The sequence below is a fragment of the Aotus nancymaae genome, unplaced genomic scaffold (genome assembly GCF_030222135.1).
Source record: "Aotus nancymaae isolate 86718 unplaced genomic scaffold, 86718_ANA_hifiasm-v0.15.2.pri h1tg000007l, whole genome shotgun sequence".
Lineage (NCBI taxonomy): Eukaryota > Metazoa > Chordata > Mammalia > Primates > Aotidae > Aotus > Aotus nancymaae.
This window is the reverse complement of record NW_026988418.1, coordinates 8235309-8256400: the sequence shown is the minus strand read 5'-3', so window position 1 is coordinate 8256400 and position 21092 is coordinate 8235309. Positions and strand designations below refer to the sequence as shown.

General features: G+C 49.0%; 1 protein-coding gene, 1 long non-coding RNA gene and 1 other non-coding gene across 9 annotated transcripts in view; 2 read left to right on the top strand and 1 right to left on the bottom strand.

The window, feature by feature from the left end:
* Positions 1–6526: 6526 nt before the first annotated feature.
* The window catches only part of ARMH1 (armadillo like helical domain containing 1), a 58587-nt gene continuing 44021 nt past the window's right edge, over positions 6527–21092 (bottom strand). For 6 of the 7 annotated variants that reach the window (XM_021673326.2, XM_021673331.2, XM_021673325.2 and 3 more), the window contains 6 exons: positions 7887–8009; positions 7739–7811; positions 7456–7585; positions 7286–7363; positions 6908–6989; positions 6527–6818 (listed from right to left, as the gene is read on the bottom strand). In XM_021673326.2, the coding sequence (XP_021529001.2) occupies positions 6703–6818; positions 6908–6989; positions 7286–7363; positions 7456–7585; positions 7739–7811; positions 7887–8009 (602 nt within the window). In that variant the 3' untranslated portion in view covers positions 6527–6702. The remainder of the gene's footprint in view (positions 6819–6907; positions 6990–7285; positions 7364–7455; positions 7586–7738; positions 7812–7886; positions 8010–21092) is intronic. The other variant, XM_064372286.1, reaches the window with a different exon arrangement.
* LOC135272394 (uncharacterized) lies at positions 10488–20311 on the top strand. The gene is made up of 3 exons (XR_010340552.1): positions 10488–10617; positions 13680–13998; positions 20119–20311. It is a non-coding gene; the product is annotated as an uncharacterized LOC135272394 (long non-coding RNA).
* LOC135273564 (U5 spliceosomal RNA) lies at positions 10620–10736 on the top strand. Its single transcript, XR_010341340.1, has one exon. It is a non-coding gene; the product is annotated as a U5 spliceosomal RNA (small nuclear RNA).

The following is a 21092-nucleotide window of genomic DNA, read 5'->3' as shown; positions in this document are numbered from 1 at the left end:
TCAAGCGATTCCCGTGCCTCAGCCTCGCAAGTAGCTGGGACTTCTGGCGTGCGCCACCACGCCCAGCTAATTTTTGTATTTTTAGTAGAGACAGGGTTTCACCGTGTTGGCCAGGATGGTCTCTATCTCTTCGTGATCCGCCTCCCTCAGCTTCCCAAAGTGCTGGGATTACAGGCGTGAGCCACAGCCTTTTTTTTTTTTTTTTTTTAATTTAGCCCAGCGGTTCCTAGATTTTTGAATTTTCCAATTATTAAAATTTCCAAAAAAATTTTGGGGTACTATTTTTTTTAACCATCATTATGCAAAAGAAAACATTTCTAGACTAAAAACTAAAAACAATGACAAAAGAAAAAAGAAAAAAAAAAAAGACTAAAAATGAAAAATGACTTGATCTCAACCTAAAGGACAGGATACCCAGCCTGGCGTGGTGGCTCACACCTGTAATCCCAGCACTTTGGGAGGCCAAGGCGGGTGGATCATTTGAGGTCAGGAGTTCAAGACCAGCCTGGCCAACATGGTGAAACCCCGTCTCTACTAAAAATACAAAAATTAGCTGGGCGTGGTGGCGTGCACCTGTAATCCCAGCTACTCGGGAGGCTTAGGCAGGAGAATCGCTTGAACCTGGGAGGTGGAGGTTGCAGTGAGCTGAGATAGTGCCATTGCACTCCAGCCTGGGCGACAGAGCAAGACTGTCTCAAAAAAAAATAAAAGAGGAAATCCATTTAGCTTTAAAGAAAACATAACTAGACTTTGTTAGTTTTGCTCTCCTCTGTAGGTACAAAAAGAGGAAAGCCGAGGCTCAAAATAAGTTTGGAGAAAGAGGAACTGCCTTAGACCAGCAATGTCAGGCTGGTGATGCCCTCTTGTGGCATCCTGGAAAATTACTTCTACCTGACTTCATTTCCTCTGACTTGGAGGCACTATTCCCTCACAATACCTTAGTCACTGATTCATGCATGCCAGACATTGTCCTAACAGTTTATAGTCAGGTGGAGGACAGACAATTAATAAACACAATAAATAAGGTAATGCTATGGAAAAAATAGCAAAGTAAGGTGGGAGGGGAGGTGGTGAGTATAGAGAGTGGTAGTGTGCACTGCAATTTAAAAAAGGGTAGGCTGGGTGTGGTGGCTCATGCCTGTAATCTCAGCACTTTGGGAGGCTGAGGTGGGAGGATCACAAAGTCAGGAGTTTGAGACCAGTCTGGCCAATAGAGTGAAACCCCATCTCTACTAAAAATACAAAAAATTAGGAGACTGAGGCAGAAGAATCACTTGAACCTGGGAGGTGGAGGTTGCAGTGAACCAAGAATATGCCACTGCACTTCAGCCTGGGTGACAGTGCGAGACTCCGTTGCCAAAAAAAAAAAATAAAGAGTAGCCTTTCTTGTAGAGTTGAAGGGAGGTGGAAGTGGGGGAGTGAGCCAAGTGGATATATGGGGTGAGGTTCTAGGCAGAGTGAACAGTCAGTACAATACCCTTGAGACAAGAGCTTGTTTGTCAATTTCAAAAACCAGCAAGGGAGGCCAGTGTGTCTGGAGCAGAGTGAAGGAGAGACAGAGGTAGGAGAGTTTAGAGAAGTGATGGGACACCTGAGCACATAGGGCTGTGCAGGACATGGTATGGGCTTTGCCTTCACTCAGCGAAATGGGGAGCCCTGCAAAGATTGAGCACAGTGATATAATCTGAAGTTGAAAAGGATCACCCTAGCTGTTGTATTAAAAAGAGAACAGGTAGGCCGGGCCTGGTGGCTCATACCTATAATCCCAGCACTTTGGGAGGCCAAGGCGGGTGGATCACGAGGTCAAGAGATCGAGACCATCCTGGTCAACATGGTGAAACCCCGTCTCTACGAAAAATACAAAAATTAGCTGGGCATGGTGGCGTGCGCCTGTGGCTGAGGCAGGAGAATTGCTTGAACCTGGGAGGCGGAGGTTGCGATGAGCCGAGATCGCGCCATTGTACTCTAGCCTGGGTAACAAGAGCGAAACTCCGTCTCAAAAAAAAAAAAAAGAGAACAGGTAGACCAGGCGAGGTGGCTGACGCCTGTAATCCCACCACTTTGGGAGGCTGAGGCGGATGTATCACCCGAGGTTAGGAGTTCGAGACCAGCCTGGGCAACACAGTGAAACCCTGTCTCCACTTAATACAAAAAATTAGCTGGGTGTGGGCCTGTAGTCCCAGCTATTCAGGAGGCTGAGGCAGGAGAATTGCTTGAACGCGGGAGGCAGAGGTTGCAATGAGGCGAGATCATGTCACTGCACTCCAGCCTGGACGACAGAGCGAGATTCCAACTTAAAAAAAAAAAAAAAAAGGGCCGGGCACGGTGGCTCACACATGTAATCCCAGCACTTTGGGACGCCGAGGAGGGCAGATCACAAGGTCAGGAGTTCGAGACCAGCCTGGCCAATATGGTGAAACCCTGTCTCTACTAAAAATATAAAACTTAGCCAGGTGTGGTGGTGCATGCCTGTAATCCTAGCTACTCAGGAGGCTGAGGCAGGAGAATTGCTTGAACCCAGGAGGTGGAGGTTGCAGTGAGCTGAGATCATGCCACTGCACTCCAGCCTGGGCAAGACAGAACAAGACTCCGTCTAAAAAAAAAAAAGTGAGAAAAGAAAACAGGTATTGGCTGGGCACAGTGGCTCACAACTGTAATCCCAGCACTTTGGGAGGCCAAGGCAGGCAGATTACTTGAGCCCAGGAGTTCAAGACCAGCTTGGGCAACATGGTGAAACCCTATCTCTAAAATAGTAACGTTAATAATAGGCTGGGTGCAATGGCTCACACCTGTAATCCCAGCACTTTGGGAGGCTGAGGTGAGTGGATAATTTGAGGTCAGGAGTTCAAGACCAGCTTGGCCAACATGGTGAAACCCTGTCTCTGCTAAAAATACAAAAATTAGCTGGACGTGGTAGCAGAAGCCTGTAATCTCAGCTACTTGGGAGGCTGAGGCAGGAAAATTGCTTGAGCCTGGGAGGTGGTAGGTGCCAGTGAGCTGAGATCGCACCACTGTACTCCAGCCTGGGTGACAGAGTGACACTTGATCTCAAAAAAAAAAAAAAAAAAAAAAAAAGGAAAAGAAAAAAAACAGGGAGAGGAAGAAAAGCAGAATAACGTTGACAAGAGATGATAGTGGCTCAGCCCAGAACAACAGTGGTAGTGAGATATGGTTGGATTCTGCTTGTATTTGGAAGATAGAGCCAACAGACAGAGTAGATATGGATGCTAAAGACAGACATTAAGGAGCACTCCACTGTTTTGTTTCATTTTATAGGAAGAATGAGTTGCCATGAGTTGAACTGGGGAAAGTGGCACAGGATTAGGAGTTCAGTTTTAGACACGATGAGGTGGAAATATGTAGCTGGAAACAGAAAGGTAGGAGTCATTGGCCTATAATGGTATTTAAAGTTCTGAGACAGGATGAAATCACCAGGGTGCAAAAGCAGATAGAAAAGAGACTCCAGACCAGGAGCCCTGCTTCACTCCAACTTGAATGAAACTGGACTGAAGAGAAGAAATCTTCAAAAGAAAAGACAAAACTGTGCACACTCAGGCCAGGCACAGTGGCTCATGCCTATAATCCTAGCACTCTGGGAGGCCAAGGCAGGAGGATCACTTGAGGCCAGGAATTGGAGACCAGCCTGGACAACATAGTAAGACCTTATCTCCACAAAAAAGAAAAAGAGAATTAGCTGAGTGTGGTGGTGGTGCACACCTACTCTGGAGCCTGAGACATGAGAATTGCTTGAGCCTGGGAAGCAGATGTTGCAGTGAGCTGAGATCGCACCCCTGCACTTCACCCTGAGGAACAGAGTGATACCCTGTCTCAAAAAAAAAAAAGGAAAGAAAAGAAAAGAAAGAAAGACCATAAACACTGCAGCCCCTCCTAGAAGAACCTACCTTTTTCCAGGAATCCTCCACCTACCTGCCCTAAGATCCCTTAAGAGTCCCCCTTTATGCGGCCCCTCCCCCTGGGAGAAGGTGCTTTGAGCATGAGTTCCCCTTCTCCATTCCTATGATGCAGGATTTTCTTCTTGGTCACTTTGCAAGCTGGGGACCTCCGGCTAGCAATGCCCCACCCAGGCCTCGCTCTCCAGGCTACCTGCTGCAGGAGATGACCCACCCACTCAGCCCACTTGGCGGAGTCTAGCTTATGCATCGGTTCTCATCCTACCCAAAAAGAATGAGGATGCACTGACAACTGAAGAGTGAGCAAGGTAGGGAGTTTTTTTTTTTTTTTTTTTTTGAGACAGAGTCTTGCTCTGTCACCCAGGCTGGAATGTAGTGGCACAATCTCCACTACAATTGTGGCTCACTACAATCTCCACCTCCCAGGTTCAAGCAATTCTCCTGGCTCAGCTTCCTGAGTAGCTGGGACTACAGGTGTCCACCACTACGCCCAGCTAATTTTTGTATTTTTAGTAGAGACAGGGTTTCACTATATTAGCCAGGCTGGTCTCGAACTCCTGACCTCGTGATCTGCCCGCCTCAGCCTCCCAAAGTGCTGGGATTACAGGAGTGAGCCACCATGCCCAATTTTTGTATTTTTAGTAGAGATGGGATTTCACCATGTTGGTCAGGCTGGACTCGAACTCCCGACCTCGTGATCTGCCTGCCTTGGCCTCCCAAAGTGCTGGGATTATAGTTGTGAGCCGCCTCAAGGTGGCAAGGTAGTAAGTTTTATTGAGTGAAAAAACAGATTTCGGTGGCCATGGAGAGTGGTTCCCTACCTGAAAGTAGGCAAGTCCTCCTAATATGGCTGAGTCCAGGGCTTCTTTTTTGTTTTTTTTTTTTTTAGACGGAGTTTCGCTGTTGTTACCAAGGCTAGAGTACAATGGCGCGATCTCAGCTCACCGCAACCTCCGCCACTTGGGTTCAAGCAACTCTCCTGCCTCAGCCGCCCAAGTAGCTGGGACTACAGGCACGCACCACCACGCCCGGCTAGTTTTTTTTTTTTTTTTCTGTTTTTGAGATGGAGTTTCGCTTTTTGTTACCCAGGCTGGAGTGCAATGGCGCAATCTCGGCTCACTGCAACCTCCGCCTCCTGGGTTCAGGCAATTCTCCTGCCTCAGCCTCCTGAGTAGCTGGGATTACAGGCACGCACCACCATGCCCAGCTAATTTTTTGTATTTTTAGTAGAGACAGGGTTTCACCATGTTGACCAGGATGGTCTCGATGTCTTGACCTCGTGATCCACCTGCCTCGGCCTCACAAAGTGCTGGGATTACAGGCCCAGCTAGTTTTTTGTACTTTTAGTAGAGACGGGGTTTCACCTTGTTGACCAGGATGGTCTCAATCTCTTGACCTCGAGATCCACCCGCTTCAGCCTCCCAAAGTACTGGGATTATAGGCGTGAGCCACCGCGCCCGGCCGGGTCCAGGGCTTCTATGGGCTCAGAATGTGGGAAGGGCGGGCCATAGGCAGTATTGGAGAAGGCAACATTCAGTTGATTAAAAGGCATTATTCAGAAATAATTAATCAGGAAAGGGCAGGCAAACAGAAACACAAGTTCTCACTCTGGGTTGTGGGTTTCATCCAGGACCAGCGGTCCAAAGCACTCCCTTTAATGTCTCTAACAGCAGGAGAAAAACCAGGTGGGTAGGGTGTTCTGGAGGAAAGGCTGCATATGCCATCAGGGAGTGGAGGTGAGGCCCTCTATTCAGGCTATGCCCTTGAACCTTCCGGGGTGTTGGTGGCCCTTCCCTCTGGACATGAATTTTTTTTTTTTTTTTGAGATGGAGTCTCACTCTGTCGCCCAGGCTGGAGTGCAGTAGTGTGATCTTGGCTCACTGCAACCTCCGCCTTCTGGATTCAAGCAATTTTTCTGCCTCAGCCTCCCAAATAGCTGGGACTATAGGTGCTCGCCACCATGTCTGGCTAATTTTTGTATTTTTGGTAGAGACAGGGTTTCACCATCTTGGCCAGGCTGGTCTCGAACTCCTGACCTTGTGATCTGCCCACCTTAGCCTCCCAAAGTGCTGGGAGCCACCGTGCTTGGCCTGGTTTTGAGATGGGGTCTTGCTTTGTTGCCCATGCTGGCTTCCAACTCCTGGGCTCAAGAGATCCTCTTGCTTCAGCCTGCAGAGTAGCTAGGATTACAGGTGCAAGTCATTGTCCTAAATTTGAACCTGCTTTTTTTTTTTTTTGAGATGGAGTTTTGCTCTTGTTGCCCAGGCTGAAGTGCAATGGTATGATCTCAGCTCACCCAAACCTCTGCCTCCCCGGTTCAAGCAATTCTTCTGCCTCAGCCTTCCTGAGTAGCCGGGATTACAGGCAGGTGCCACCAAGGCCAGCTAATTTCGTATGTTTAGTAGAGACAGGGTTTCTCCATGTTGATCAGGCTGGTCTCAAACTCCTGATCTCAGGTGATCCGCTCACCTTGGCCTCCCAAAGTGCTGGGATTACAGTCGTGAGCCACCGTGCCCAGTGGACCTGCTTTTTAACTTCAGGAGCAGAGGCACCACAACCTATCATCATAGTTCTCATTTGACCCCCCTTTCCCCTCCACACACACAAAGAACAGACAGGTACCAAGGCTGTTTATTGACAGCGGCTCTCCCTTTGCCCTTCTAGGGTGCCTAATACCCAGTCTCCCCACTGCAGACAAGTGGAGTGGCTCTGAGCTTGACCCCAGGTGCCTTCCTCCTGCCAGCCTTCCCTGCCTCGCAGCCTTGGCCTTCCTGGTTTGCCACAGGGGCTGTTACTCCTTTGATTCCACATCGTCATTCTGGAAGTGTGTAACGTAGGCCATGTGAGCCGAATCACTAGAGCCACAGAAGGTGTTCATGCTGTAGCAGCTGTCAAGGTGGCGCAGGGCTGCAGGCAGGAAAGGCGGGCATGAGGCGGTGCTGGCTGCGCTTGCGCCCGGCTTCCCTCGCCCGTGGCTTCCCTCGTCCCACACTCACCTCTGGTAACATTGACTTTGTTGGCCGCCAAGATGTCTGCCTGAATGCTGTCTATTTTCATGTACAAGTCCTCAGCGTTGCTCTGAGGACAGGAGCAAGGGGGACCCAGCTGGGGTGCCAGGGCAGTCTGGACTCGGAGTTGGGCTTGGCAGAGGGATGTTGCAGGTGGGGGGCGGGCTGGCAGCCTGGTTGAATGGGCAGGAAAGGGAACAGGAAGGTGGCAGGTACAGGAGCCTAGGCTAGGGCAGTCCCTCCTGCAGCTGGTGGCCAGCTCCACTCTGCATGTGGCACGCTCCATAATGGGGACGGTGTGAAGGGGCACCACACTGTCCGAGCAGCCGGCTGCTCATTGCGGCGGGGCGGGGAGGGAGCACTTACCAGGAAGAGCTGGTAGAGTTCCTCCCCCATGCACCTGCGTACCTGCTCCGCCACCATGGGGAACATCTGCACGAAGTACTGCGCCACGCGGGCGGGGCAGCGTGACCGCTGGGCGGCGGGGCTGTGGGTGCCGCCGCCCTTCCCGCCCCCTCGCCCTCCGCCGCGCGCACCTCTAGCGTGAGGCTGGCCAGCCGCTGACTGTTGCTGTGGTCTGTGTTGCCCATGGCGGCCATCAGGCAGTGCACCACGCGCAGGTACAGCAGCTCCTCGGCGATGCTTATGTCGTTGCGCACCAGGACCCTGAGCCAGGGGTTCGGGCTGCGGCGATGCCTTGGGGCTCACCCGACGCACACCCGCGCCCACCCGGCGCACAACGTCCCGAGCTCTCCCGGGGCCCGCGGGCAGCACCAAGACAGGCTTGCTGCAGCCACCCACTAGCCCCTGCCCGCTTACCCGATGGCCTTGGCGGCCGCGGCCTGCTGCAAAAACATCGGCAGGCTGGGGGTGAGCTGGAGAACCGAGGGGTCTGAGGAAGGTGCGGCCGTGAGGCAGGAGGCCCCCCTCCCGCGGCCCAGGTAGCCCCATCAGAGCAGGTCCCTACCATTGAGGATCTTGGCCTGCAGTTTGGAGGTCTCCTTGACTGATGGTATCAGCAGCGCCACGAGGCCCTTAAGCAGCGCCTGGCGCACGTCGTAACCGACCAGGTCCTTGATCAGCTCGATGGCTGGGGAAGGGCAGAGGTGATGGAGAGAGGCCCCAGGCCCCTCTGCCACCGAGGAAGCAAAGAGCCCGGTGAACCAAGTCGCCACCCATCACTCTGTCCTCCTCCCAACCTTTTACTGCCTGGCACTGTGTAGGGCATCAGGGAGCTGGGAAGGTGACACCTCGGTTGAAGAGCAGGAAGAGGGGGCTCAGTGGAACGCCTCAGTTGAAGGGGGAGGAGGAAGGGTTGGATGGTGAGCCCACCCGTCCAGGTGGCCTAGGATGTCAGCGCTGGAGGCTGAGAGGCCCCAGAGACCTGAGCATTCTCCTTGGAGGAATCTGGGTTTCATGGAGGAGGGAAGGGCTGGGTTTTTATATGAAGGCAAGATGGAGAAAAACAAGGGGTGAGAGGGAGAGGGAGCAAGTGGGTGGGGGACTTACGGCAGGAAATGAGAAAGGAAAAGCAAGGTAGGCAGGAGTTTAGAGAAGCTCTCCTTCTAACCATCATCAAGCCCTTTCCACCAGGCAGGGTGCCCGGCTTTCCATCGAGCCCTCTCCACCAGGCAGGGTGCCAGGCTTTCCATTGAGCCCTTTCCACCAGGCAGGGTGCACGGCTTTCCATACAGTATCCGTGGAAGCTCACCAGAACCTGATGAGATGTGCTTCCCCATTTTACCTTTGCCGAAATTAGGCACAGAGAGGTAAATAATTTGCCCAAGTTACACAGCTAGGAAATGGTGGAAGCAGAAGGAGGGAAAGATTTGGTTAGGAAGGAGAAGGGGACTAGAATTTATCCAGGGCATTTCCTGTAGGGCTTTGCTATAAATACTTTACACTCAGTCATTCATTCAGTCCAGCATTCACTCAGCCTTTTGGCACAACTGCATGTGAAGGCCTATGTGCCAGGCGCGGCACTGGGTGTTGAAGATACAGAGTAGATTCGTTCTTTCAACCAACTCTCTCCTTAAGCACCAACAAACAGGCTGTAATAATATGGTGACAGATGCTGTGGAAGGGGCCAGTGGTCAGGCTGTGGGAGCACCAGAGAAAATGAGCAAGGAGTGAATATTTTTGTAAAGAAGAGAAAGGAACCACAGAGCTAGAGGGGGCAGGAGGAGATGCTAAGGCAATGGCACACCAAGGTAAATGCTACTTTTTAAATTTTTTGTTTTTTTGAGACAGAGTTTCACTCTTGTCACCCAGGCTGGAGTGCAATGGCTCACTGCAACCTCTGCCTCCTCGGTTCAAGTGCTTCTCCTGCCTCAGCCTCTGGAGTAGTGGGAACTACAGGTAAGTGCCACCACGCCTGGCTGATTTTTGTATTTTTATTAGAGACAGGGTTTTAACATGTTGGCCAGGTTGGTCTTGAACTCCTGACCTCAGGTGATCCACATGCTATGGCCTCCAAAAGTGCTGGGATTGCAGGCATGAGGCACCATGCCTGGCCTCTTTTTAAATTTAAATTTTATTTTTTTTGCAATCCAGCCTGGGAAACAAGAGTGAAACTCTATCTCAAAAAAAAAAAAAAAAAAAAAAAAAAAAGATAACCATGCACACAAAGGCATCACGATAAACTGGAACTAGCAGAGTTTAAAGACTCACAAAGACTTCAGCCAAATTATTGGATTTTCCTTTTTAAAAAAAGAAACAATCTTGTAAACATCTTTAGGAAACAGGAAGCTAGGAAGCTAAAAAAAAAAAAAAAAGTGACAATAGCTTACACCTGTAACCTCGTCTCTACAAAAAGTACAAAATATTAACCAGGCTCATGAGGCTGAGGTGGGAGGATTCCTTGAGCGTGGGAGGCAGAGGTTGCAGTGAGCTGCGACCGCACCACTCCACTACAACCTGGGTGGTAGAGTGAGGCCCCATCTCAAAAAAAAAAAACACAAAAAAGGATGAGAGATAGGGTTTTGCTCTGTTGCCCAGGTTGGAATGTAGTGACATTTTCTTTCACCACAGCCTCAACTTCCTAAGTTCAAGTATTTCTCCTGTCTTAAGCCACCTTAGCCCCGCAAGGAGCTGGGACTCAAGGCACTGGCAACACATATCGCAACCTCTGAAAGGGTCAAGACCAGCAAGTGCAAAGTATTATACCCAGACGTCTATCTTTAGCAAACTAAATAATGAGCCCTGCCTAAGCAGGACATCAAAAAATTACTATGTTGTCAAGGCTGGTCTTGAACTCCTGGGCACAAGCGATCCTTCTACCTTTGCCTCCCCAAGTGCTGGGATTACAGGTGTGAGTCATTGTGAGCCCAGCACTGCTACTCTGAACACGTGCTAGCTACATGGAAGACAGGACTTGGACATGGCTCTCCCCAGCTCAGTAGTCAAGTGCCTATCTTTCTCTTTACTGATAAGAGAGAGGGTTTAGGGGAAGTTCTTGTTCCCGTGCTTACCTCATTTGCATCCCAGAATGCAATGTAGATATGAGAACTATTACCGGGGTTGTCTGTTTAAATAATAATATTTAAACTTTTTTTTCCTTTTCAGGAGATTTCACCCAGTGAGAACATGTTTAGGACATTTTCTACAGTAGAAGAAAAGCTTCTGTTGGTGGGTCCAAAAGCACCATAAGTGTAGGGACACCAGCCAGTATCTGGGAAGCCAGGCACGAGCACAGTGAGGTATGCTCTGGTTTCTCTTCATAACGAATAAATCTTTCGCCTTTTACTAAAGATTTCCGTGGAGAGGAACAATTGTGAGTTTGTAACTGAATTTTTTGGTGTCCTGCTTAAGCAGGGCTCATTATTTAGTTTGCTAAAGATAGACGTCTGGGTATAATACTTTGCACTTGCTGGTCTTGACCTTATCAGAAGTTGTAATGTGTGTTGCCAGTGCCTTTGCGTCCCAGCTCCTTGGGGGGTAAGATGGCTTAAAACAGCAGAAATACTTGAGCTTAGGAAGTTGAGGCTGTGGTGAAAGAAAATGTTATCACGTTCCAGCCTGGGCAACAGAGCAAAACCCTATCTCTCAGCCTTTTTTGTGTTTTTTTTTTTTGAGATGGGACCTCACTCTACCACCCAGGTTGTAGTGGAGTGGTGCGGTCGCAGCTCACTGCAACCTCTGCCTCCCACGCTCAAGGAATCCTCCCACCTCAGCCTCATGAGCCTGGTTAATTTTTTGTACTTTTTGTAGAGACGAGGTTACAGGTGTAAGCTATTGTCACTTTTGTTTTTTTAGCTTCCTGTTTCCTAAAGATGTTTACAAGATTGTTTCTTTTTTTAAAAAGGAAAATCCAGTAATTTGGCTGAAGTCTTTGTGAGTCTTTATACTCTGCTAGTTCCAATTTATCATGATGCCTTTGTGTGCATGGTTATCTTTTTTTTTTTTTTTTTTGAGATGAGTTTCACTCGTTTCCCAGGCTGGATTGCAATGGCGGGATCTCGGCTCTCTGCAACCTCTGCCTCCTGGGTTCAAGTGATACTCCTGCCTCAGCCTCCCGAGTAGCTGGGATTACATGTATGCGCCACCATGCTAATTTTGCATTTTTGGTAGAGATGGGTTTTCTCACATGGTTATCATACTTTGGGCTGTTCTTGTATTTGAAATATTAAGTGTAGGAAAAACTTAAGAGCTAGGATGATTATACTTTCTTCCAGAGATAATTTTAATTTGTTTCTATCAGCTACCTGGGGGGACAAAAAATTCTGGACTACCTTTGTCCACGCTCAGCTAATTTTTGTATTTTTTAGTAGAGATGGGGTTTCATTATGTTGGCCAAGCTGGTCATGAACTCCTGACCTCAAGTGATCCACCTGCCTCGACCGCCCAAAGTGCTGAGATTACAGGCATGAGCCATCATGCCTGGCCTGTTTTGCCTTTTGAAGCTGCTAATTGCTTCAGGATCAGCAAATGGCCTCAGCTTTGAGGGCTGGCTTCCCTTCCTGGGTTATCACCTCCTCCTCGATTTTGGTATGGTAATTCCTCATTGTACTGCTCTCCAAAGCTATTAAGAAGATTTCATTTTTTAAATAGATATTTTAGTAGTTCCAGGAGTGAGATTTGTTTAAATTGCCTAGCCCACCATCATCAGAAAGGGAAGTCTTCTTTATCCGACTATTGCTATTCATTCTTCTAGGCTCAGCTGAGAAATTAACTTTCAGGAAGCTGCCCCTGGCCTGTTCTCCTCTGCCTTCATCCTTCATTCAGGAGTAGATGTCCTATCTCTCTGACCCCGTAACACGATTTTCTTGCTATAGAATACCAGTACCATCCAGTAAATGGTCTCCTCGCTAGTGTGCACTCCAGTGAACACATCTGACGCATCTCACCTCTGTTTACCCAGAGCCTCAAACCATTCCATGTACACAATGCGTGTTCCATACCTCTTGTTGAAAAGACCTAATTGGATTCTGCATTTCAACAGGCTAAAGACCACTTGGGTCATGGCAGCCTGTGACCACGCTTAGAAACCACCAGCCTGGTGGTGGAAGACCCCAGAGGAGGCTCTGCACTGGCCACTGTGGCCTTCCTTCACACAGCTACAGAACGAACCTTTCCACTCTGAATCTTCCACAGGCTGGAGAGCCACAACTGCTGCAGCTCTCTCCCTGTATACCCCATGGCCAACTTTTTTTTTTTTTTTCTGATTCTCCTGCCTCAGCCTCCTGAGTAGCTGGGATTATAGGCACCCACCACGATGCCTGGCTAATTTTTTTGTATTTTTAGTAGAGACAGGGTTTCACCATGTTGGCCAGGCTGGTCTCGAACTCCTGATCTCAGGTGATCCGCCCGCCTTGGCCTCCCAAAGTGCTGGGATTACAGGCATGAGCCACTGCATCTGGCCCCATGGCCAACTTTGAGAGTGCTTTGAAGTCAGGACCTTATACTTCTTGGCCAGCCCAGAACTGGTCACCACTCTATGGATGCTCATATCATACAAGCCAGACACAACAGAAAGGGGAAGAGTGTGGCCCTTCTCACAGTGGGAGACACAGGGCACCTGGCGAGATGGTTAGTGAAGGGGACTGTGTGGATTTACAGAGCACACAGGATGGATCTCCACGAGAGACTGCTTCAGCTCTTGCAAACTTTACTTGTTTAACTCCAAACAGGCATGTGCTGCCTAAAAAAGGAACATGTGCTGGCGATTTCTAACTTTGTCAGAAAACTGTAATTGATTTCCAACAGAGCAAGTGGCCTGGGAAGGCAGAGGCAGCAGCCACATCCTGTGTGCTGCAGGCTGCATCCTCAGCTCTCCTGGGTGCTGCTGAAAACACCGGCAGAGGGATGGGGAGCTGACTTCTTCACTCCGGGGCTCAGAGTGCCCTTCGGCAGGAAGGAGAGAGTTTTGGCTGGTGTGTCAGTCTAAGAAAAGGCATGGAAAGGCTACTAATAGAGAACCAGGGTACCTCCTCGAAATTGCCCTTGTGCCAGACCCTGGGCCTCTTCCCCATCAGCCCCAGGCTCCAGAGCCTTCAGGCACACTAGAGCGGGCCTGGTCCTGAAGCCCTACAAAGCTCATCCTGGTTTTCCCTATCACAGAATTAAAGAATCACCCCAAGGTGGAAGATCTTCTAAGACATCCTGTGCTGTCCCTTCCAGTACTTATTTGCTCTCTGGGGGACAGACCTTCTGGGCCAGATCCTTTCCTCTAAGGACCTTCCTGATTCAGAAAGAGTGGCTTCATTCAGAAGCGCTTCTTATAATCAATCAGCCACTACCCTGGGCTGCCTCTTTCTTCCAGGTCTTCCAGGGTGGCCCTCACAATCCCATCTGCCCACCCCTTGCAGCCTCCGGTTGCCCAGATGTGGTCCTATTTTGGAGTCAAAGGCCCAGCAACATTGTGGAGGGAAAGAGACCAGCCCTGGGAGGGTGCAAAGCACTTGAGCTTCCCTGGCTTCCCCTACTCTCTGATCTGGACAAAATGGCAGCCTGGACATCTCTGGCTGCTTGGCAGCAGTAGCCTGCACTGGCTGGTGCCCGAAACCCCGAAGTCGTTCTCACTTGTTCTGCTATTTGGTTTCTTCCCTTTTCTTGAATTGGCGCAGCTCATTTTTTTGGAGGTAAGTGGTCTGGCCCCTCCTTGCATCTGATGATACTTGGCTTTGTTGCCTGTAGCACATCCCTCATTAGTAGTTGGGCTCTTCCCAGGCACAAGCTGGCAGCATGTAATGCCAGGACATCCTGGGAAAATGTCTGCCTGTGCCCAAGAGCTCCTCCTACAGCAGGCCAGGACTTGGTGGACATTCAGGGTAGAAATGAATGGGTGAAAAAAAATATACATATATGTATATATACACACGTATACACACATGCACCTATACATATATGTACAGATACATGCATGTATACATATATGTATAGATACATATATGTACAGATACATGCATGTATACATATATGTATAGATACATATATGTACATGTATTTTTGAGACGCAGTCTTGCTATGTTGCCAGGATGGAGTGCAGTGGTACGACCTCGGCTCACTGCAACCTCTGCCACCTGGGTTCAAGTGATTCTCCTGCCTCAGCCTCCCGAGTAGCAGGGACTACAGGTGCGCACCACCATGCCCGGCTAATATTTTGTATTTTTAGTAGAGATGGGGTTTCACCATGTTGGCCAGGATGGTCTTAATCTCCTGACCTCGTGATCTGCTTGCCTCAGCCTCCCAAAATGCTGGGATTACAGGTGTGAGCCACCACGCCGGGCCTGGGTGAAGATATTTTTATGAAATTTTTCTGACCACAAATAGCATTTTCTGCCCACGTAGAACCAAATACTCCAGGAGACAAATGTCTAGCTCTGACTATTCATGTTATACTAAATGCTTAATCTCTTGCTAATTATGTATTTGTAACACTTGGAGCTACTTGGAAAAATGAAGATTTATTCACTGAATCATTTTTGACTGGGTTTAAAACTTCACAGCTGTCACTGTTTATACCCAAAGGGAAAGTACTGGTCTCTGCCCAAATGTCTTCACAGGAACCACAGCCAGTTACAACTCTTCATATATCGTACTAGTTACTACTGAGAGCAATTCGTTCAGAAAGCAAAGGACAACAAAAGAATACTCAGTTTTGCCTAAAGTCTGTGGTGCTGATAACACCCAAATGACCTAAAGTTGAGCAATCACTGATTTATTCATTGATTCGTTCATTTCTTCAACAAAATTCGCATTGAGCATCTTGTCTGTGCCAGGCCTCTGTGCTAGGGCCACGAAGAGGACTAAGATCTAATCACTGGCCTGAGGGACGCCAATAAGGAAAGTGGCGTTTCTGATGCAGTGTTAACAAGGGCCATGGGAACACAAAGGAAGCCAGGCTGGCTGATGGAGTTGAGATCACAGGGGATGGAGAATCACGAGAAGGATTCCTTGGAAAAGGATGCCTGAATTGGCAAAACCATGGGGAGAAGGGAGAGGCTGAAATGTAGAATGTGGCAAGTGCCATGTCACACTGTGGCCAGGCAAGGGAGATCTGGCTGGGAAACAGGGATGCCGGGTCATGCATCAGAGCTAAGCCTGTGGAGGCAGGCCAGCCCCAGCTTCTGAAGGGCTTTGCATGTGCCAACAACCCGATACAGCAGGCATTTTTCTCATCTTTCATTTCAGAGAAAACGAAGGCTCAAAAAAGATGAGTAGCTCGCCGAGGATCAGATAGCTAATATGAATTGTTCTGATTCCAGGCCAGGTGTGGTGACTCATGCCTGTAATCCCAGCACTTTGGGAAGCCGAGGTGGGTGGATCACAAGGTCAGGAGTCCAAGACTAGCCTGGCCAAGATAGTGAAACACCGTCTCTACTAAAAATACAAAAAATAGCTGGGCACAATGGCAGGCACCTGTAATCCCCACTACTTGGGAGGCTGAAGCAGGAGAATTGCTTGAACCTGGGTGGCAGAGGTTGCAGTGAGCTGAGATTGTGCCACTGCACTCCAACCTGGGTGACAGAGTGAGACACTGTCTCAAGAAAAGAAAATAGTTCTGATCTCAAAGCCCATATTCTTCACCGCTCATCTCTACTGCCTCCACTCTGGCGGCGGACTAGGAAGTGGACTGTGGTGAGTGCCACACTGGAGAGATGGAGATTGGTGAGGCCAGTGCAGGTGGGCAGTATGAAGACCTGAATTACAGCGGTGGAGACAGAATGAAGAAGAGGGAACAGATCTGAATATTGAGGAGTTAGAATTGACTGGTCTTGTTAGAAGTTGGTTGAAGGTGGGAAGCAAAAACACATGACAATTACCAACATTTCTAGCCTAGGCAGCTGGATACTTTTCATTGAGATTGGGACCTTGGATAAGAAAAGCTTTGGAACTGGAATATCAGAAGTCCACTGGTGACATCCGAGGGGAGGTATTTAGAGGGCAAATGGACACATGGGTCTGGAGCTTGCGAGAATGGTCTGAGCTGGAGAGAGGTCACTCAACCACTCTGTCCTCCACCCATAAAATGGGGAAAATAACAGTGCCCGCCTCCTTGGCTTGTGGTAAGGGGAAAATCAGTAAAGATCAAGGGCAGTACCCAGCATAGAGTCAGCACTCTGTAAAGGTTAGCAACTATTGTTTCTATCATCATAGGTGGTAATTAAAGTCATGGGAGTGGATGAGGTGCAATAGACAGCAAAGAAGGAGAAGAGGACCTGGGGCTGAATGCTGAAAAAAACATTGACACCTAGGGGACTGGCAGAGGAAGCGGAATGAACAAAAGACCGAAGCAGTTTCTAGAGCCATAGGAGGAAGCCTGGAGAGTATGGGTTTGGGAAGGAGGATGAGAGTATTCAAGGAGGAGGTATCATCAGGAGGTTTTGAATGTTTGAGAGTTCAGGCCCCATGAAGCTGAGGGCATGCTCTGTGGGGCCCATACTCATGCATTTGACAAACAGGAATCGAGCACATGCTAGGTGCAGTGCTGGTGCTGACAAAACAGCAGTAAATGAAACACATGCAGGGTGGGTGCAGTGGCTCATGCCTGTAATCCCAGCACTTTGGAAGGCTGAGGCCAGGAGTTCAAGACCAGCCTGGCCAACACGGTGAAACCCTCTCTACTAAAAATACAAAAATCAGCCAGGTGTGATGGTGGGTGCCTGTAATTCCAGCTACTCAGGAGGCTGAGGCAGGAGAATTGCCTGAACCCAGGAGGTAAAGGTTGCAGTGAGCTGAGATCATGCAACTGCACTCCAGCCTGGGTGACAGAGTGAGACTCCGTCTCAAAAACAAGACCAAAAACAAAAAACAGATGTGAGGTGCTTGCCACTCACATTCCATGGAAACTTTAGTGGTGCAAGAGACAAATTCATTCCTCCAATCCAAAGAGGAACTTTGGAATCCACAGCCTATCAGCATCAGAGAAAACCTCAGTGATCACTTGTCTGATCATCTCATTGAATAGATGAAGAAACTGAGAACGAATGACTTGCCCAGGAAACCACAGTGAACAAGAGACAGGGCTGTAGCAGCAGACTTAGTATTCCTTTGGCAGAAGGAGCCATAGAAATGACATTGTATCTGGGAACCGTGAATATTCTATGCAGCCATTTCTAGGGTGCTAACAGCACTGGTGTTTTATAATTCTTTGCTCCTAGAGCCTTGCAAAACCAGGGTTCCAGGTCTTTCTCGGCAGGTTCCCAACAAGACTGTCACCTACTGGCCACATATGAGAAGTGCGCTTCCTCACGGAGGTTTGCCTCCTTCCCAGCCACCAGCATGAATGTGCTTGGCATGTTGCACTGCTGTAAGAAACAGACCAGCCAGGCATGGTGGCTCATGCCTGCAATCCCAACTCTTTAAGAAGCTGAGGCGAGAGGATCGCTTCAGCCCAAGAGTTTGAGGCTGCAGTGAGCTGTCAAGCCACTCACTCCATCCTGGGAAACAGTGAGACGGTTCCCCCCACCCCACCCCAAAAAAGGCTGGGAGCAGTCAAATCAGCTGGGGCAACATCGTATCCCCCATCTCTACAAGAAATTAAAAAGATTAGCCAGGCATAGTGGCACGTGCCTGTAGTCCAAGCTACTTACTGGAGCACAGGAGGTTGAGGCTTCAGTGAGCCGTGCATGTGCCACTGCCCTCCAGCCTAGGTGATGGAGCAAGACCCTGTCTCAAAACAAAAACAACCAGCCTAGGTGATGGAGCAAGACCCTGTCTCAAAACAAAAACAACAACAACAACAATAAAAAATAAGACCAGTGTCATCAGTTTCAGGCATCTTCCTGACATTCTGTAATTAATTCTGTCTCTGATTTCTGTATATCCTGCTACCTCTTTAACCACATCCTGTTCAAAGCCCAATGTTGAAACAATAAAAACATATTTTATGCACACCTTTTCTTTTTAAAGCCAGGCAAAAAAGTAACTAACGTATGTGTCATGGTGTTATATGCATTGCTGGATCAAGAATTACTACGGTGTGTCTTCCACTGGTATCTGCTTTCACCCAGTCCAATCGGCGCATGTCCTGGTGTTTTGAACTATCCCTGAGACCTGAGTCAAGCATCACTGTCCTCAAAAGGGAGACAGTGTAAGGCCAGGGCAGGACGCAGATGTTTTGAGGGGCAGGCAAATGGGGAAGTTAGAAACAGTTTTCCCCCAAGATTTTCACTTAAATCCCCTGGAACACTGTTTTATAGGCTTTTTTTTTTTCTTTTTCTTTTTTTTTTAGATGGAAGTCTCACTCTGTCACCCAGGCTGGAGTGCAATGGCACAATCTTGGTTCACTGAAACCTCCGCTTCACAGTTCAAGCGATTCTTCTGCCTCAGACTCCTGAGTAGCTGGGATTACAGGCGTACACCACCACATCTGGCTAATTTTTGTATTTTTAGTAGAGATGGGGTTTCACCATCTTGGCCAGGCTGGTCTTGAACATCTGACCTCTGATCCGCCCGCCTCAGCCTCCCAAAGTGCTGGGATTACAGGTGTGAGCCACCACACCCAGCCTGTTTCATAGACTTTTATAAATGCTGAATAAAGTGTCACAGTTGGCCGGGTGCGGTGGCTCATGCCTGTAATCCCAGCACTTTGGGAGGATGAGGTGGGTGGATCACAAGGTCAGGAGTTGGAGACCAGCCGGGCCAGCATGGTGAAACCCCATCTCTACTAAAAATACAAAAAATTAGCTGGGTGTGGTGGTGAATGCCTGTAATCCTAGCTGCTCAGGAGGCTGAGTCAGGAGAATCACTTGAACCCGGGAGGTGGAGGTTGCAGTGAGATGAAATTGCACCACTGTGCTCCAGCTTGGGCGATAGAGTGAGACTCTGTCTCAAAAAAAAAAAAGTGTCATAGTTGAAGTGCTCATATACTTTTGGGAAAGTAATGCATCTTCTAAAATAGCAGGTTTTTATGTGAAAGTCTCCCTCAGTGTCAGAGCCTTCTGGCTGCTGTTCAATGAAGTTGTACAGGACAGGTGGTCTCTTATACAGCCGGAAAGGCCAAAACTACTGCCCGTGTCAGCTGAGAAGTACAAAGCAGGGCGGGGCGCAGTGACTCAGGCCTGTAATCCCAGCACTTTGGGAGCCTAAGGCAGGTGGATCACTTGAGCTCAGGAGTTTGAGACCAGCCTGGCCAACATGGTGAAACCCCATCTCTACTAAAAATACAAAAATTAGCTGGGTGTGGTGGTGTATGCCTGTGGTCCCAGCTACTCGGGAGGCTGAGGCAGGAGAATCGCTTGAATTCAAGAGGTTTAGCCGGGCGCGGTGGCTCACGTCTGTAATCCCAGCACTTTGTGAGGCCGAGGCGGGTGGATCACAAGGTCAAGAGATCGAGATCATCCTGGTCAACATGGTGAAACCCCGTCTCTACTAAAAATACAAAAAATTAGCTGGGCATGGTGGCGCGTGCCTGTAATCCCAGCTACTCAGGAGGCTGAGGCAGGAGAATTGCCTGAACCCAGGAGGCGGAGGTTGCGGTGAGCAGAGATCACGCCATTGCACTCCAGCCCGGGTAACAAGAGCAAAACTCCGTCTCAAAAAAAAAAAAAGAAAGAGGTTGAGGTTGCAGTGAGCTGAGATTCACATCATTGCACTCCAGCCTGAGCGACAGAGTGAGACTCCATCTGAGGAAAAAAAAAAAAAGAGGTGGAGCCTCACTCCCCTTGAGTGAGAGCTGGACTTAGTGACTGACTTCTAATTAACAGAGTAAAGCAGAAGTGACAGTGTTCGAGTTCTTACATGGTCTTCTTCCTTAGTCTCTCTCTCTCAGATCACTTGCTCTGGGAAAAGCCAGCTACGCTGTGAGGCCACTGAGGCAGCCCTATGGAGAGGGTAACATGGACAACTGAGGCCTTTTGCCAATAACCCAACTAACACTGGAAGCGGCTCCACCAGGCCCAGTCAAGCCTTCAGATGACTGCGGTCCCAGCTGACATCCTGACCCGCAACCTCAGGAGAGACCCTGAACCAAAACCACTCAGTGAAGCTGTTCCCAGGTTCTTGACCCATAAAAATGGTGTGAGATAATACCTTGTTACTGTTTTTAGCTACAGAGTTTTGGGGGTAATCTGTTATATAGCAATAGGCCATTGATGCAGATAGACTGATTTTAACAGCTTTTGTGGATTTATGCGAAGTTTGAATATGATGGCTTTCATTTTTGTCTTCACAGCAGCTGTGCAAGCTCTCTGTAGTGGCAGTGGCAGGGAGTTGGGCAGGAAGAGGGGACCTGGAGAGGGAACCTGCTGGAAGTCACCACGCTGCATGGCCTAGACTTCCATCCTTGAGAAAAGGGCATGGGGAGAGGGTGGGGCAGGGAAAGGGAGGCAAAGGGGCCAGCCATGGGCAGAAGGCGGGTGCTGAGGGGCTGAGGAATCTGAAGTCCTCAGGAACTCTGAAGTTCCGGCTTCTCCCAGCTCACTTAGGCCCTACCAATATAACCAATATGAACTGCTCTAAACTTTACACATATTTAAAGAAAAGAATTTTTTTTTTTTTTTTTTTTTTTGAGATGGAATTTTGCTCTTGTTGCCCAGGCAGGAGTGCAATGGCACAATCTCTGCTCACTGCAACCTCTGCCTCCTGGGTTCAAGCGATTCTCCTGCCTCAGCCTCCCGGGTAGCTGGGATTACAGGCATGCACCACCATGCCTGGCTAATTTTGCAATTTTTTTTTTTTAAGTCGAGACAAGGTTTCTCCATGTTGGTCAGGCTGGTCTTGAACTCCCGAC